The 15855-nt window shown below is 40.2% G+C and overlaps 2 protein-coding genes across 2 annotated transcripts; both read right to left on the reverse strand.

Annotated features, from left to right (window-relative positions):
• Positions 1 to 986: 986 nt before the first annotated feature.
• Positions 987 to 6372, reverse strand: LOC125888918 (uromodulin-like). Its single transcript, XM_049576569.1, has 7 exons — positions 6003 to 6372; positions 5683 to 5891; positions 2132 to 2280; positions 1788 to 2030; positions 1533 to 1692; positions 1349 to 1418; positions 987 to 1249 (listed from the first exon to the last, which is right to left on the reverse strand). Exons 1-7 carry the CDS (start codon positions 6370 to 6372, stop codon positions 1239 to 1241), a joined length of 1212 nt encoding a protein of 403 aa, XP_049432526.1. The 3' UTR covers positions 987 to 1238.
• Positions 6373 to 6549: 177 nt separating this feature from the next.
• Positions 6550 to 12345, reverse strand: LOC125888929 (deleted in malignant brain tumors 1 protein-like). The gene is made up of 7 exons (XM_049576579.1): positions 12330 to 12345; positions 11877 to 12227; positions 11161 to 11511; positions 10445 to 10795; positions 8867 to 9217; positions 8151 to 8501; positions 6550 to 6923 (listed from the first exon to the last, which is right to left on the reverse strand). Exons 1-7 carry the CDS (start codon positions 12343 to 12345, stop codon positions 6550 to 6552), a joined length of 2145 nt encoding a protein of 714 aa, XP_049432536.1.
• Positions 12346 to 15855: the final 3510 nt, after the last annotated feature.

Raw genomic sequence — 15855 nt, forward strand, 5'->3', positions numbered from 1 at the left:
TGACATAATTTATTAGTATTGTAAGTTTCCTTTGATTATGATTTTATTTATATTAAATAGTTTTACTGAGACCGGGCTTGTATCCCCCAGACCCCGAAGTGCTTGTAAGCAATAAACAGTCATCATTGAATTGACATCGGAGCATCTGTGTCTTTGTTGGAGTCAACTGACGTTACTAACTGTTAGCCGTTAGTCCACCATCACTATCACAACACAACGCAGAGACTGTAGGCTGTCGCTATTACCGGTATCAGCAATATAAAAGAAACTTAACGGGGGCATACATAGAAAAATAAATCACAACACTGGCCATTTTTAGCACCTGCAAAGGAATTTGTGTAGACCCTAAGATTATACAATCATGTTACATACATATATTAATGATGATGGTGATTATATACCATATATTTACATTAAATTGTTCATTTTTACACAATAATAAGTCAAAAAAAGACGGAGCTGTCAGTTTTCCCTGTTTACATTTTTGGGTCCTAAGGCCGTCTGCCATTGGTTGATATTCTCTAAACTACAATCTGATTGGTTCATCAGCTAGAGTTATCCCCCAAGTTGCCTGAACAGAGTGACAATTAAAATACAAGTTTGTGAAAATATATGATCAAACCAGAGCTGCCAACAATTTTTCCCGGACTCTATAGAATTGTTTAATATCACACACAAAAACTGTGTACTCTATCGATGGAGATCGATCAACAACACGAAAAACGCGTTCAGCCCACCGTCTATTATCAAGCACCTAAACACAATGTTTTGTTAGAAGGAATTCTGGATGGCATGAGAGGGCTAAACAGGCAACAAAAATGAATCACTATTGCCGTCACTGTATCCTCATAATATGTTTGTCACAATTCCCTGATACACACACACATACACACACACACACACACACACACACACACACACACACACACATATATATATATATACACACACATATATATATAATTTCTTTCTACATTTTTATTACTTATTAAGACTTTTTATTTTCTCAATGTCACTGACTGGATATAAAACAAAAAATGATTTATTTAGAACAATCACTTGTATGTATTTGGTCATTTGTATTAATCATATATTCATTACTGTTATTTTATTAAACAAAAGTACAAAGGTAAAATATGAGAGATTATACTAAAGAATGATTAAAGTCATACAACACAAGGAAAAAGAAAATCAAAACAATCACTTGTCAGTGTTTATCAGCTCACTCCATTAAGATGTCAGTCCGTCCCTAAAGATCATAATGAAAGAAGAAAACATGGTTAAAACTTCGATACAGTTCACAGTGTTGAGACATCAGCTCAGATACCAGATTGTATTTTGTACTCACAGGTGATTGGTCCAACGGTGACAAATCTGAACGGGTCATCAACAGAACGATATGTCCGTCTTGTGCAAAACTGTGAAATAAGAGGGGGGAGAATGATCAGAGACTTAAACCCAGTGGTTGGGTATAAAGCACTGATTGCAGATTGATTATTTCGACTGAGTGAGAGGATTGATGTCTGACTTACTGGAGCACAGCTTTGGCTCCTCTTGTCACACAGGCGTACTCTGCAGTGTAAGAAGATGTCTTGGTCTCTACCCTGGAGAGGGAAGAGCAGGGCAGAGAAACGAGCACGGAGGGACAGGCCGTTCTCGACCACCGACACACGACGAGAGTCAGTAGGACACCTGGCAGAGATATCAACAGTCATTAAGACCATTACACATCACCATAGAGTTTATAGTTTCTGTTCCAGTCCATCTAAATCTGGATAGACACATACCCAGAATGGATGAGATAGTATCGCACGGGGTCTTCAGGGTTTGAGGAGTTCGTGGTATAGCAGTCCTGCAGAACAACTGCAAAGCTTGGATCATTCTCAAACACATATGCTTGCACATGCAGTGCAGAGCCCACTGGCAGGATGACCTGGCCCCCTGGATAGCTGTTTGAAAAACTGGAGTCGCGGAAAAGATTCATGTAGGCTCTGGCTCTGGAACCTGACCCCATGAGGCCATACCCAGGACTGTTAAGAAAGAAAGACAATCAGAGATGTGTTTCACCCCTCCAGTGATGTATATCTATTTAACGTGTTGTTATAGTCAAGGAATGAAATAGAAGACTCACAGCTGTGGTCTAATTTGAGTGTTTAGGCTAGTTTTGGTGTCCAAGGGATAGGCACAGGTGAATGGAATAATCTCAGGTAGAACCATGGACCCGTTACTTGGAGGGTAGAAATACAAGCTGTTGAAGTAGATGGCATGGGTGGTGTTGGTCTGAAACAAGAAAGATAAATGGATGAACTGTCAGCTGCATAATCAATCAGCAATATTGCGTTAAACCGGCATGCAACTAGGAGGTTGGAGAAACATCTGGAGGATCTTGACTTAAAGCCTTCAAGACAGATTTTATGGTAAAAAAAAAAAAAAAAAATCTTACGCTTTTACTGTCACAATATTTATCCGTGTTTGTGTTAGGAAAAGACAATTGGGTTACGTCATATTATAGCTGACACTTCTTGATGACTGATCAAAATCACCCTTATTTATCTGCTGAGTTACTTTATAGCCCATCCTAACCTCTGACCTCACTGTAGGAAAATAGAACAGTTTACTGTATACACATATAAGTGTAATGAGTCAGGGGCAATAAATGTGTTTGTGCGTAACACTTACTGTGTGCTCATAGAAGAAGCAAATTGCAGACGCTGCATGATAGCAGTCAAACTGAGAGGAAAAATGCTATGAGATCTAAAATATTCTGCAAACTGACCATAGACTGTACAACAGGAGTGGATGTAACCATCGTAGTGTCACCCATTGGTTAGCCAACTACTGTTCTGAAGCTGCTACGCCTCTATCCTGATTTACAGGTTGCCACGATAGCAACTTGGCAATCACAAGGTTGCCTTGCCGTAAAGCATACCATGCTTTATCATCTTGTACTCTAAATAGGACCATAGTTAATTAATATCAATCAATATCATAATAAATTTCCAATTTCCAAAATGAACACCATGCTGTATTGAAGAAGACTTGAAACTCCTTGAAACTTAATGTTTGAGATGATACATTTATTAGGAAAATGTTAACTGAATCAATAATAATTAATAATAGTAATTCTTTTTTGCACCCAGTGAAGTCGCCCCCTGTTGGCCTTTAGAAAGAAGACAGGTTTAGGGAACTTCTGCATTGGCTTCACTTTCAGACTCGATAGTCTGGCTCAAAGGATGTCTGACTATCGGAACAAGCCTGTCACTGGCCGCCTATCTCAGATGGTAACACTCTTCCTCTGTCTTACTGTTTTCAGAATCCTTGTTGCTACATGAAACTAGTCACACATAACCAGATCTATTCATTTTAGCTTTGTGTGTGTAACAACTACAACAATCTCCAAGCTAGCAATCTACACGCTAAAACATCTTTTAATGTTTTATGTGGTGTTTGCTTTTGTGGGTACTTAGCCATTTAATGCCAGTGCTCGCTAGAGGCTGACATTTTTTCGGGAGTCCCACAGGTCACATGATTCCTGAATGGGTCATCAACAGAACGATATGATTCTCACGGGATGGGAATCATTTCACTATTTGTCACGTGATTGTGATGGAATGGGAAAAAAACTCAACGGGAGCAGGCGGGACTGGGAATCATAATTAGGCCTGTTGCGATATGTGATAAGTCGGTTAAGTGCACAGTAAATTAAAAGGGATTAATTGCCATATTCATGCGTGTTTGTTTTCTCACTCTGTAGCCTGTAATGAAGGAGGGCGAAACCTGCCCAGGTGCATTAGAGAATGGGTTCAAACTAGTCTGACAGGAGTCTTTGTCTGTGGCCAGCTTGGCTACACACACACACACATACAGTGCAATCTTCGTGAGGGGGAGACGAGGCAGAGAAGAAAACAGAGAGTTGAGCGTCAGAGAAAGACATGGAACTTGTTCCTAAACCAAATAGATAGATAGATAGATAGATAGATAGATCTTTATTCTCATTCACACCATGAAGGAACGAAATACAGTACTCAGGTCTCAGTACGATGATTAAAAATAAATAAATAAATAAATAAATACTAATAAATGATAACCTAAGATCTATAAAGAGATAAATAAAAACACATTAAGTCAGTAGTGGCAGTGGCAGTAGCAGCATACATAAAAGTGCAATGGCCCCTGTGTGGGAGTGTTTTGGATTTAAACCAAATGACAGAGGGCAGCCCAGTAATTTGGACGAGCCGGTGTGCCGGGTTTGTTCTAAAACCATCTCAACAAAAGAGCGAATACGACCAACTTAACTGCACACCAGAGAGTGAGAGACTGAGTCTATTTTTTTGTTTTTATTTATATATTTCAATATTTTTACGTGCTATTTCGGATATTTAAATTTTCTTTTTTGCATTCCTAAATATTCTTGTTAAATAAATGTTTATTTCTCTTTAAAAGGGTGTACTTGCATCATTATGCCTTTATTATCATTATTTAACTTTAAAAAATGGTCTAAAAACAGCAAAATTACAACAATCATAAAAATGGTCTTAAAAGCACAACATTATGCAACATTATCGCTTATTGCATTAATTTCTGACGCAATTAATCGCCCAGCAAAATTTGTTATGTGACAGGCCTAATCATAATAACAATAGTGAAGTTTTTATAAAGTAGTTGAAACTAGCTCCACCTCCAGCAGCTACAACAGTAACATGCTGCTCCAACACTGATGCTTCAGTATTAATAATCTAATGATATCATATGATATCAGTCAGAGGAACCAAACACTACTTTTACTGCAATACTTTAACTACATTTTTCTCTCTCAGAATTGGTTCTTATGACATGTTGTCTGACCACATCAGAAATCAAATGTGTTTGTCATTCTGAACAGCATCAAGGTGGAGTGAATGTTAAAATAATTAGGTAATAAACATCAAAACACAACATTAGCTGTCATATTTGAGTTTATATTCAACTAAAGTAGGCACTGTGTGATCCATGTACTATATTTTTTTTTATTTTTTATTTTACTGTAACTGAAACACAACACGGGAGCGGGATGGGACAGGAGCCATTCTTGTGGGATTGGGACGGGACAGGACGGGATTTTTTTTTTTCTCTTTTTCATCGGATTGGGACGGGATGGGATTATTTTTGTGGGAGTGGGATGGGACAGGACTGAAATTCCACTCCCGTGTCATCCTCTAGTGCTCGCCTCGCCACCAAGACAACCACTGTGATTGGTTTAAAGAAATACAAACAAGTAAGAGTGTTTTTCCCATAGTGCGGAATGATGATGGGTCCAGCCAGACCTTTCTCCAGCAAGATGGTTCTGGCCGTGCAAGACGACAGACCAGAAGCTAGTTCTACCTCTTTTATACAGTCTATGGAATTGACCCAAAGACTCATCTACACAAGTTGAAAATGTTTCAACTTGAGCAAAACAAACTGTGCTTATTCTGGAGCTCTATGAATCTGCTTCATAACAGAGATTAGAAAGAAAAGGAGAGAGACAGTTAGAGGCTAAGGTGGACACAAACACAGGCACACTCCCACACACACAGCTGGTATTTCTGTTGTCAGCTAGCATACAAATAACATCTCTACAGTTGCTACATTGGCTGTGTGGGGAAGTCAAATTTTAGCAATTTGAAACAAATAATCAAGTTATAAAAAGTAATCGATTTTTACCGTAAGTACAGTTCCGCAGATGCCAGCCTGACGTGCCACTTGGTACCAGACAGTGTTTTGACTCACTCTGTAGCCTGTACAGTAAGGGGCTGCCAGGTGACCAGAGAATGGGTTCAAACCAGCTGACAGCAGGCTGTCCAGCTGCACCCCAACTACAAGCTGATAAGGGGAGCAAATGAGCTGAGAGGCCTGGAGTAGAGGTTGATGGTCTAAAACACCAAAGAAAAGAAAAAGAGTAAACTTAAGAGATTCTGATCAACTTTGATCTCACTGGATTATGTCAAAATATTCCAAGAGTAAAATGAAATATGCATGTTTACCTTCACAGATGACACTAGCATCCTCAGAGTGACCACAGTTGTGGTTTCCGAATCCCAGATGTGGACAATCTCTTAATGATGACTCGCTCCCTGAACACAGAAGGTTATCTAACCAAATTTGTCCAGTGCCTCGTCCAAAACGTGCCCTTTGTGGTGCCTCCACAGCCCTGCCACAGCCCAGCTGTCGACAAACCACCTGAGCGTCATTCAAATTCCAGAAGTCGTCACACACCGTCCCCCACTGGCCATTGTGGAAGATCTCCACTCTGCCTGAGCAGCGGCTGTTAGAGTTGACCAGTCTCACTGGAACACTTGGTGTTGGAGGAGCAATTTCTGGTTGAAGGAGAAGCAAAATCTCTGTCAACCACATGACAACTGCAGGTTGTATTAACACCAGTACTGAGCTAAAAGCCCCAATTTCTTCACTGTAATTGTTCTTAATCATTTAGTTCTTGGTGCTCTTTCTTTACTTACTTGGTATCCAATCAGTGGCAAGATATAAGGTTTCATATCTAGTTATACGTGAACAGTACCAACTGAAGTCTGCTTACTGTGTGGAACCACACTTACCTTCACAGATGACACTAGCATCTTCATAATGACCACAGTTGTGGTTTCCGAATCCGCCATGTGGACAGTCTCTTAATGAAGATTCACTCCCTGAACACTGAAGGTCGTCTAACCAAATTGGTCCAGTGCCTTGTCCAAAATGTGCATTTCGTGGAGCTGACTGAGCACTGCCACAGCCCAGCTGTCGACAAACCACCTGGGCGTCACTCAGTCCCCAGATATCATCACACACTGTCCCCCAGCGGCCATTGTGGAAGATCTCCACTCTGCCTGAGCAGCTGCTGTTAGAGTTGACCAGTCTCACCAGGGGGCCTGGTGGTGTTGGTGCAGGTGAGGTAGTGCTGGGAATTTCTGATAAAAGTCAGAGAAAAATCTTGTGAGCCCATGTGGCATCTGCAGACTCTAGAGTCACCCATAGTATTAGTGAAAATGCTAAATGTATATGTATAATTGCACCTACATTTTACTAATTTTTGTCACCCCTCATATCCTATTTATATTCTGTTCTCCCAAAATAAGGATATTATGCATTGTAAATTGGGCTCATTGTGCTGTAAAACAATGTGCATTGAATATGGCATCCTATATGAATTATTCTCTTCAGCTGAGGCATAAAATAATAATCTAATCTAAAAACCAGAATTATAATGGTGGCTGAAAAAGTGTTTGAGTGGGACTTTGTATCTGTATTTTATAAATAAATACATTTTGAAGATCATCTTTGTATCTGTGTAGGACTTTTGTATAAGCTCCTATGGCAGAGATAGTAACCCATGGGTTCTCATCCAAACAATTCCATCTCAAAAGAGGTTGCAGACAAAGTTGTCCTTCATTGCCTCTCTAATTTGCTCTTTGAGCCAAGTTTTGTTGCATGCAGATGATCTTTTAATGTACTTGTCTAATTTGGATAGGACCACTCCTGATCTTTCAAAGGTACAGAATTATGAGGACACTGTTTTTGTTGATTCCTGTAAAATCCAACTAAGTGATGGTTTAATGTCCAAATTGGTGTGGTCTTTTAACCATATTCAAATTAGACTATCCCGACTGACTTGTGTTTTAATGACACAACTAAGCAACATATGACTACATGGTCCCTCTATAAAGGCAGTGGCCTACCATGGTCAGTGACTGTGATGATCATGTTATCTTCAGTTTTTTTAAATATCTGTTGGAGATAAGCTGCACAACAGTAATGTTGTAATGAAAACTTATCACACTGTACCAAAGACAAAATCATGTATAATGTACAGTGGAAAATAGAAATGATGTGGAAAATGTGAGGTTCTGTAATATGCAATGATTTCAAAGTAGATGTATATTTGAGGTGAACGCAGAAAGAGATAAAGAGAAAAAAAAGTATTACATAAAACTAAGTAAAACTGTAGTAGATGGAGCTGGTTACATGGGGACTGGATAGGCAGGTTGTTGGTCGAGATCATGACTATTGACATATCTACTGTAACTATGTCACTGTATTTGTTTAGTTTAATAAACACTAATAAAGGTTTTTCTTTCAATTCTCCAGTTATATGTGAGCAGTAAAGACTGAAATGTGTAGATAGAGTATATATTTACCTTCACAGATGACACCTGCATCCTCAAAATGATGACAGTTGTGGGATCCAAAGCCTAAATGTCCACAGTCTAGTATTGATGACTCATTCCCTAAGCAGTGGACATTGTCCAACAAGATTGGTCCAGTGCCCTGTCCAAAATGTGCAAATGTTGGTGCTGAGACAGCCCTGCCACAGCCCAGCTGTCGACAAACCACCTGGGCATCATTCAAATCCCAGCTGTCATCACACACCGTTCCCCACTGGCCATTGTGGAAGATCTCCACTCTGCCAGAGCAGCTGCTGACAGAGTTGACCAGTCTCACTGGAACACTTGGTGTTGTTGGAATAAGTGGGGTCGTTGTGGTAATTTCTGGTTGAAGGAGAAGAAAAAACTATGTCAACCACATGAGAACTGCAGGTTGTATTCACACCAATATTGAGCTGAAGCCCAATTTCTTTAAGGTAACTTTACTTGATCGTTTAAGCATTGGGATCTTTTATTTATTTAGAAATAAGTGGTCTTGACACAGTGAAAAGCAAATTGGATGGTTTCTTATTGTGCTGGAAGTGTCAAATCAGAAACCTGTGTTTTGGTTGTAAATGTAACTGATTGTTCTAAAAGAAAAGAATCAGTTCTGTATGGTATCCAGTTGGTGACAGGATATAAGGTTCCCGATCTAGACAGATGTGAAAAACACAAAGTGAAGTCTGCTTACTGTGTGGAAACACACTTACCTTCACAGATGACACTAGCATCCTCAGAATGAGCACAGTCGTGGGTCCCCAGTCCGTCATGTGGACAGTCTTGTAAAGAGGACTCACTTCCTGAACACTGAAGGTTATCTAGCCAAATTTGTCCAGTGCCTTGTCCAAAACGTGCACTTTGTGGTGCCTCCACAGCCCTGCCACAGCCCAGCTGTCGACAAACCACCTGAGCGTCATTCAAATTCCAGAAGTCGTCACACACCGTTCCCCACTGGCCATTGTGGAGGATCTCCACTCTGCCAGAGCAGCGGCTGGTAGAGTTGACCAGTCTCACCAGGGGGCCTGGTGGTGTTGGTGCAGGTGAGGTAGTGCTGGGAATTTCTGATTAAAGTCAGAGAAAAATCTTGTGAGCCCATGTGGCATCTGCAGACTCTAGAGTCACCCATAGTATTAGTGAAAATCCTAAATGTATATGTATAATTGCACCTACATTTTACTAATTTTTGTCACCCCTCATATCCTATTTATATTCTGTTCTCCCAAAATAAGGATATTATGCATTGTAAATTGGGCTCATTGTGCTGTAAAACAATGTGCATTGAATATGGCATCCTATATGAATTATTCTCTTCAGCTGAGGCATAAAATAATAATCTAATCTAAAAACCAGAATTATAATGGTGGCTGAAAAAGTGTTTGAGTGGGACTTTGTATCCGTATTTTATAAATAAATACATTTTGAAGATCATCTTTGTATCTGTGTAGGACTTTTGTATAAGCTCCTACGGCAGAGATAGTAACCCATGGGTTCTCATCCAAACAATTCCATCTCAAAAGAGGTTGCAGACAAAGTTGTCCTTCATTGCCTCTCTAATTTGCTCTTTGAGCCAAGTTTTGTTGCATGCAGATGATCTTTTAATGTACTTGTCTAATTTGGATAGGACCACTCCTGATCTTTCAAAGGTACAGAATTATGAGGACACTGTTTTTGTTGATTCCTGTAAAATCCAACTAAGTGATGGTTTAATGTCCAAATTGGTGTGGTCTTTTAACCATATTCAAATTAGACTATCCCGACTGACTTGTGTTTTAATGACACAACTAAGCAACATATGACTACATGGTCCTCTATAAAGGCAGTGGCCTACCATGGTCAGTGACTGTGATGATCATGTTATCTTCAGTTTTTTTAAATATCTGTTGGAGATAAGCTGCACAACAGTAATGTTGTAATGAAAACTTATCACACTGTACCAAAGACAAAATCATGTATAATGTACAGTGGAAAATAGAAATGATGTGGAAAATGTGAGGTTCTGTAATATGCAATGATTTCAAAGTAGATGTATATTTGAGGTGAACGCAGAAAGAGATAAAGAGGAAAAAAAAGTATTACATAAAACTAAGTAAAACTGTAGTAGATGGAGCTGGTTACATGGGGACTGGATAGGCAGGTTGTTGGTCGAGATCATGACTATTGACATATCTACTGTAACTATGTCACTGTATTTGTTTAGTTTAATAAACACTAATAAAGGTTTTTCTTTCAATTCTCCAGTTATATGTGAGCAGTAAAGACTGAAATGTGTAGATAGAGTATATATTTACCTTCACAGATGACACCTGCATCCTCAAAATGACGACAGTTGTGGGATCCAAAGCCTAAATGTCCACAGTCTAGTATTGATGACTCATTCCCTAAGCAGTGGACATTGTCCAACAAGATTGGTCCAGTGCCCTGTCCAAAATGTGCAAATGTTGGTGCTGAGACAGCCCTGCCACAGCCCAGCTGTTGACAAACCACCTGGGCATCATTCAAATCCCAGCTGTCATCACACACCGTTCCCCACTGGCTGTTGTGGAAGATCTCCACTCTGCCAGAGCAGTGGCTGTTAGAGTTGACCAGTCTCACTGGAACACTTGGTGTTGTTGGAATAAGTGGGGTCGTTGTGGTAATTTCTGGTTGAAGGAGAAGCAAAATCTCTGTCAACCACATGACAACTGCAGGTTGTATTCACACCAATATTGAGCAGAAGCCCAATTTCTTTAATGTAACTTTACTTGATCGTTTAATCATTGGGATCTTTTATTTATTTAGAAATAAGTGGTCTTGACACAGTGAAAAGCAAATTGGATGTTTTCTTATAGTGCTGGAAGTGTCAAATCAGAAACCTGTGTTTTGGTTGTAAATGTAACTGATTGTTCTAAAAGAAAAGAATCAATTCTGTATGGTATCCAGTTGGTGACAGGATATAAGGTTCCCTATCTAGATAAATGTGAAAAACACAAAGTGAAGTCTGCTTACTGTGTGGAAACACACTTACCTTCACAGATGACACTAGCATCCTCAGAGTGAGCACAGTTGTGGGTCCCCAGTCCGCCATGTGGACAGTCTTGTAAAGAAGACTCACTGCCTGAACACTGAAGGTCATCCAACCAAATTTGTCCAGTGCCTTGTCCAAAACGTGCACTTTGTGGTGCCTCCACAGCCCTGCCACAGCCCAGCTGTCGACAAACCACCTGAGCGTCATTCAAATTCCACAAGTCGTCACACACCGTTCCCCACTGGCCATTGTGGAAGATCTCCACTCTGCCAGAGCAGCGGCTGTAAGAGTTGACCAGTCTCACTGAAACACTTGGTGTTGTTGGAATAAGTGGGGTCGTTGTGGTAATTTCTGGTTGAAGGAGAAGAAAAAACTATGTCAACCACATGACAACTGCAGGTTGTATTCACACCAATATTGAGCAGAAGCCCAATTTCTTTAATGTAACTTTACTTGATCGTTTAATCATTGGGATCTTTTATTTATTTAGAAATAAGTGGTCTTGACACAGTGAAAAGCAAATTGGATGTTTTCTTATAGTGCTGGAAGTGTCAAATCAGAAACCTGTGTTTTGGTTGTAAATGTAACTGATTGTTCTAAAAGAAAAGAATCAATTCTGTATGGTATCCAGTTGGTGACAGGATATAAGGTTCCCTATCTAGATAAATGTGAAAAACACAAAGTGAAGTCTGCTTACTGTGTGGAAACACACTTACCTTCACAGATGACACTAGCATCCTCAGAGTGAGCACAGTTGTGGTTCCCTAATCCGCCATGTGGACAGTCTTGCAAAGAAGACTCACTGCCTGAACACTGAAGGTCATCCAACCAAATTTGTCCAGTGCCTTGTCCAAAACGTGCACTTTGTGGTGCCTCCACAGCCCTGCCACAGCCCAGCTGTCGACAAACCACCTGAGCGTCATTCAAATTCCAGAAGTCGTCACACACCGTTCCCCACTGGCCATTGTGGGAGATCTCCACTCTGCCAGAGCAGCGGCTGTTAGAGTTGACCAGTCTCACTGAAACACTTGGTGTTGTTGGAATAAGTGGGGTCGTTGTGGTAATTTCTGGTTGAAGGAGAAGAAAAAACTATGTCAACCACATGACAACTGCAGGTTGTATTCACACCAATATTGAGCAGAAGCCCAATTTCTTTAATGTAACTTTACTTGATCGTTTAATCATTGGGATCTTTCATTTATTTAGAAATAAGTGGTCTTGACACAGTGAAAAGCAAATTGGATGTTTTCTTATAGTGCTGGAAGTGTCAAATCAGAAACCTGTGTTTTGGTTGTAAATGTAACTGATTGTTCTAAAAGAAAAGAGTCAATTCTGTATGGTATCCAGTTGGTGACAGGATATAAGGTTCCCTATCTAGACAGATGTGAAAAACACAAAGTGAAGTCTGCTTACTGTGTGGAAACACACTTACCTTCACAGATGACACTAGCATCCTCAGAGTGAACACAGTTGTGGTTCCCTAATCCGCCATGTGGACAGTCTTGCAAAGAAGACTCACTGCCTGAACACTGAAGGTCATCCAACCAAATTTGTCCAGTGCCTTGTCCAAAACGTGCACTTTGTGGTGCCTCCACAGCCCTGCCACAGCCCAGCTGTCGACAAACCACCTGAGCGTCATTCAAATTCCAGAAGTCGTCACACACCGTTCCCCACTGGCCATTGTGGAAAATCTCCACTCTGCCAGAGCAGCTGCTGTTAGAGTTGACCAGTCTCACTGAAACACTTGGTGTTGTTGGAATAAGTGGGGTCGTTGTGGTAATTTCTGGTTGAAGGAGAAGAAAAAACTATGTCAACCACATGACAACTGCAGGTTGTATTCACACCAATATTGAGCAGAAGCCCAATTTCTTTAATGTAACTTTACTTGATCGTTTAATCATTGGGATCTTTCATTTATTTAGAAATAAGTGGTCTTGACACAGTGAAAAGCAAATTGGATGTTTTCTTATAGTGCTGGAAGTGTCAAATCAGAAACCTGTGTTTTGGTTGTAAATGTAACTGATTGTTCTAAAAGAAAAGAGTCAATTCTGTATGGTATCCAGTTGGTGACAGGATATAAGGTTCCCTATCTAGACAGATGTGAAAAACACAAAGTGAAGTCTGCTTACTGTGTGGAAACACACTTACCTTCACAGATGACACTAGCATCCTCAGAGTGACCACAGTTGTGGTTCCCTAATCCGCCATGTGGACAGTCTTGCAAAGAAGACTCACGTCCTGAACACTGAAGGTCATCCAACCAAATTTGTCCAGTGCCTTGTCCAAAACGTGCACTTTGTGGTGCCTCCACAGCCCTGCCACAGCCCAGCTGTCGACAAACCACCTGAGCATCATCCAAATTCCACAAGTCATCACACACCGTTCCCCACTGGCCATTGTGGAAGATCTCCACTCTGCCTGAGCAGTGGCTGTTAGAGTTGACCAGTCTCACTGAGGGTCCAGGTGTTGCTTGCGAAACTGCAACAATAAAGACATAATATATTGTTGAGATAAATCAGATGATGTCCTTTATGAATGATCAGTGTCCCTTCTGGCAGTGAATGAACACTTCAATATAAAAATATAAGACAAAGTAGAACACAAACCCACATAGAATTCCCTACTCTCTAAAGCTTTTTATTTGTTTTGTTATTTAAGTCTATTTCAGGTGAGTCCCACTGCTTTTGAACCTTTGTAGCAATGCACGTTTGTGTTCAGGATCATGAGCTGTCATCCAAATTGGGCTTTCTATCCAAAGGGACATTTGATGGACTATTGAGCCTTTTGAATTATTGATCATCAGAACAACGGTATGACACTGTATTCTATCTATTACTGTTGAGATCAAAATGATCTGAGGCTCCATCCTTGAGATTAATCTGCAAATACTTTTCTACTAAATAACAAATAAAGCAATTTCTGATCAACCCATACCAATGTCAGGTTACAATTAACATCTTCTGGTTAGGTCCCACCCATTTCCAATTTAAACTCCACCCAGTTCTGCTTTATGGATCTGGAAGTGGGTTAGTACGGTACAGATTACTTAAATCAAAGTCTCAGCTTCCTTGACAGAAGACAAAAAGACTGGTTGATATTAATTTCATCAGTGTGTCAGAAAATTATTTTCCATTAATAGATCTGATGTTCAGCACTGAAAAAGATGAAGGTGTAGAGATAATCAAGTATGGGAATACATTCAAAGACATTTTGTTAAAGGGTTTAAACGAGAGTTTTCTTCACCGCTATTTGTCCCATGCATGTGGAATTATTAAGTACCAATAAGTGATTTATTAAGGGCGGCACGGTGGTGTGGTGGTTAGCACTCTTGCCTCACAGCAAGAGGGTTGCCGGTTCGATCCCGGGCGTGGGAGCCCTTCTGTGCGGAGTTTGCATGTTCTCCCGTGTCAGCGTGGGTTCTCTCCGGGCACTCCGGCTTCCTCCCACAGTCCAAAGACATGCAGATTAAGGACTAGGTTAATTGATAACTCTAAATTGTCCGTAGGTGTGAATGTGAGCGTGAATGGTTGTCTGTCTCTTTGTGTCAGCCCTGTGTCTCTTTGTGTCCAGGGTGTACCCTGCCTCTCGTCCGATCTCAGCTGGGATAGGCTCCAGCCCCCCCGCGACCCTCAAGAGGATGAAGCGGTTAGACGATGAATGAATGAAGTGATTTATTTGGCCACTTGGGGGCAGCAGAACATGCAGTCCAATCACTGCAAACTATTTTCTATCTACTGTTTGGTACTGAGCAGGCGGTATCGCACACTTAAACCAAAAGCTATCACTGAATTGCAGGATTTCAATTAATATTTTTTAAAATGTTTTTATTGGGGTTTTCATTTCTAAAAGATATTAGGTATAAATAAAATAGTCAGTCTTGGCAGCAAATAAGGTAAACCATATATGAAAAGGCAACTAGAAGAAAAAAAAACCTGACAAAAACAAATAAGCAAAACAACAACATGAAAACAGAGGTGAATAAACAGATGTTGCAGTTGTGAACAGTAATCATGACGTACACATGGATCACTGTACTTTATAATCTTAATTGAGTTGCCCTGCCCCCACTCAAGTCTTTGTTTTTTATTAACCCTTTTAAGGAACCATGATTGTTATGTTATCAAAAAAAAGAAGGAAAAAACAGCAAGCAAGTGTGTTTTCAGCTACAGTAAAAAGAATGGATCCTTAACTGTTTTAGTTTGATTTGGAGCCACATAGTAATGTACAGTAATGATATGCAATGTGATGTTAGTAAAATGGGGTTGAGTTGTAGAGTGGGATGGTAATTATCTGTGGTATTGACCCAACCTGCGTCTCCCTTTACATTACAAGAAATCATTTGATCTGTTGTTAATGTAAAACTATTGATTGATGCAGCTTTAAGCACAGAAAAATTGAGCTTAATGAGTAACCTGATAATAAGTCAAACATTTTACCTGACCATCCAGTTAACGTCTGCATCAGCAGGAGCAACAGCGAACCCCAAGCCATCGTCATTACGGGACACACACCTGCTGAAAAGGACAAAAGAGATATTATGACAGCCTGCATCAGAACAGGCACCAAAATACTGGCTTGCTCAATGATGAATGTAAATGTAAATTCTAATTTACAAAATGACCAAATCATGCTACCATTCATGAATATTAAGGACAGAAAGTAGATTAGATTAAAAGACAGTGTATTGCCAGTGCC

This window comes from Epinephelus fuscoguttatus, linkage group LG1 (assembly GCF_011397635.1).
Source record: "Epinephelus fuscoguttatus linkage group LG1, E.fuscoguttatus.final_Chr_v1".
NCBI lineage: Eukaryota > Metazoa > Chordata > Actinopteri > Perciformes > Serranidae > Epinephelus > Epinephelus fuscoguttatus.

Excerpts from the sequence above, each read along its gene's own strand:
- LOC125888918 (XM_049576569.1), bottom strand. The coding sequence starts at position 6,372 with ATGTGGTTGACAGAGATTTTGCTTCTCCTTCAACCAGAAATTGCTCCT. Across the intron at positions 2,031-2,131 it reads ACTCAAATTAGACCACAGCT|TCCTGGGTATGGCCTCATGG; the intron begins GTGAGTCTTCTA and ends CTTTCTTAACAG. Across the intron at positions 1,693-1,787 it reads TACTATCTCATCCATTCTGG|GTGTCCTACTGACTCTCGTC; the intron begins GTATGTGTCTAT and ends TATCTCTGCCAG.
- LOC125888929 (XM_049576579.1), bottom strand. Across the intron at positions 10,796-11,160 it reads TGCTAGTGTCATCTGTGAAG|AAATTACCACAACGACCCCA; the intron begins GTAAGTGTGTTT and ends TCCTTCAACCAG. Across the intron at positions 8,502-8,866 it reads TGCTAGTGTCATCTGTGAAG|AAATTACCACAACGACCCCA; the intron begins GTAAGTGTGTTT and ends TCCTTCAACCAG.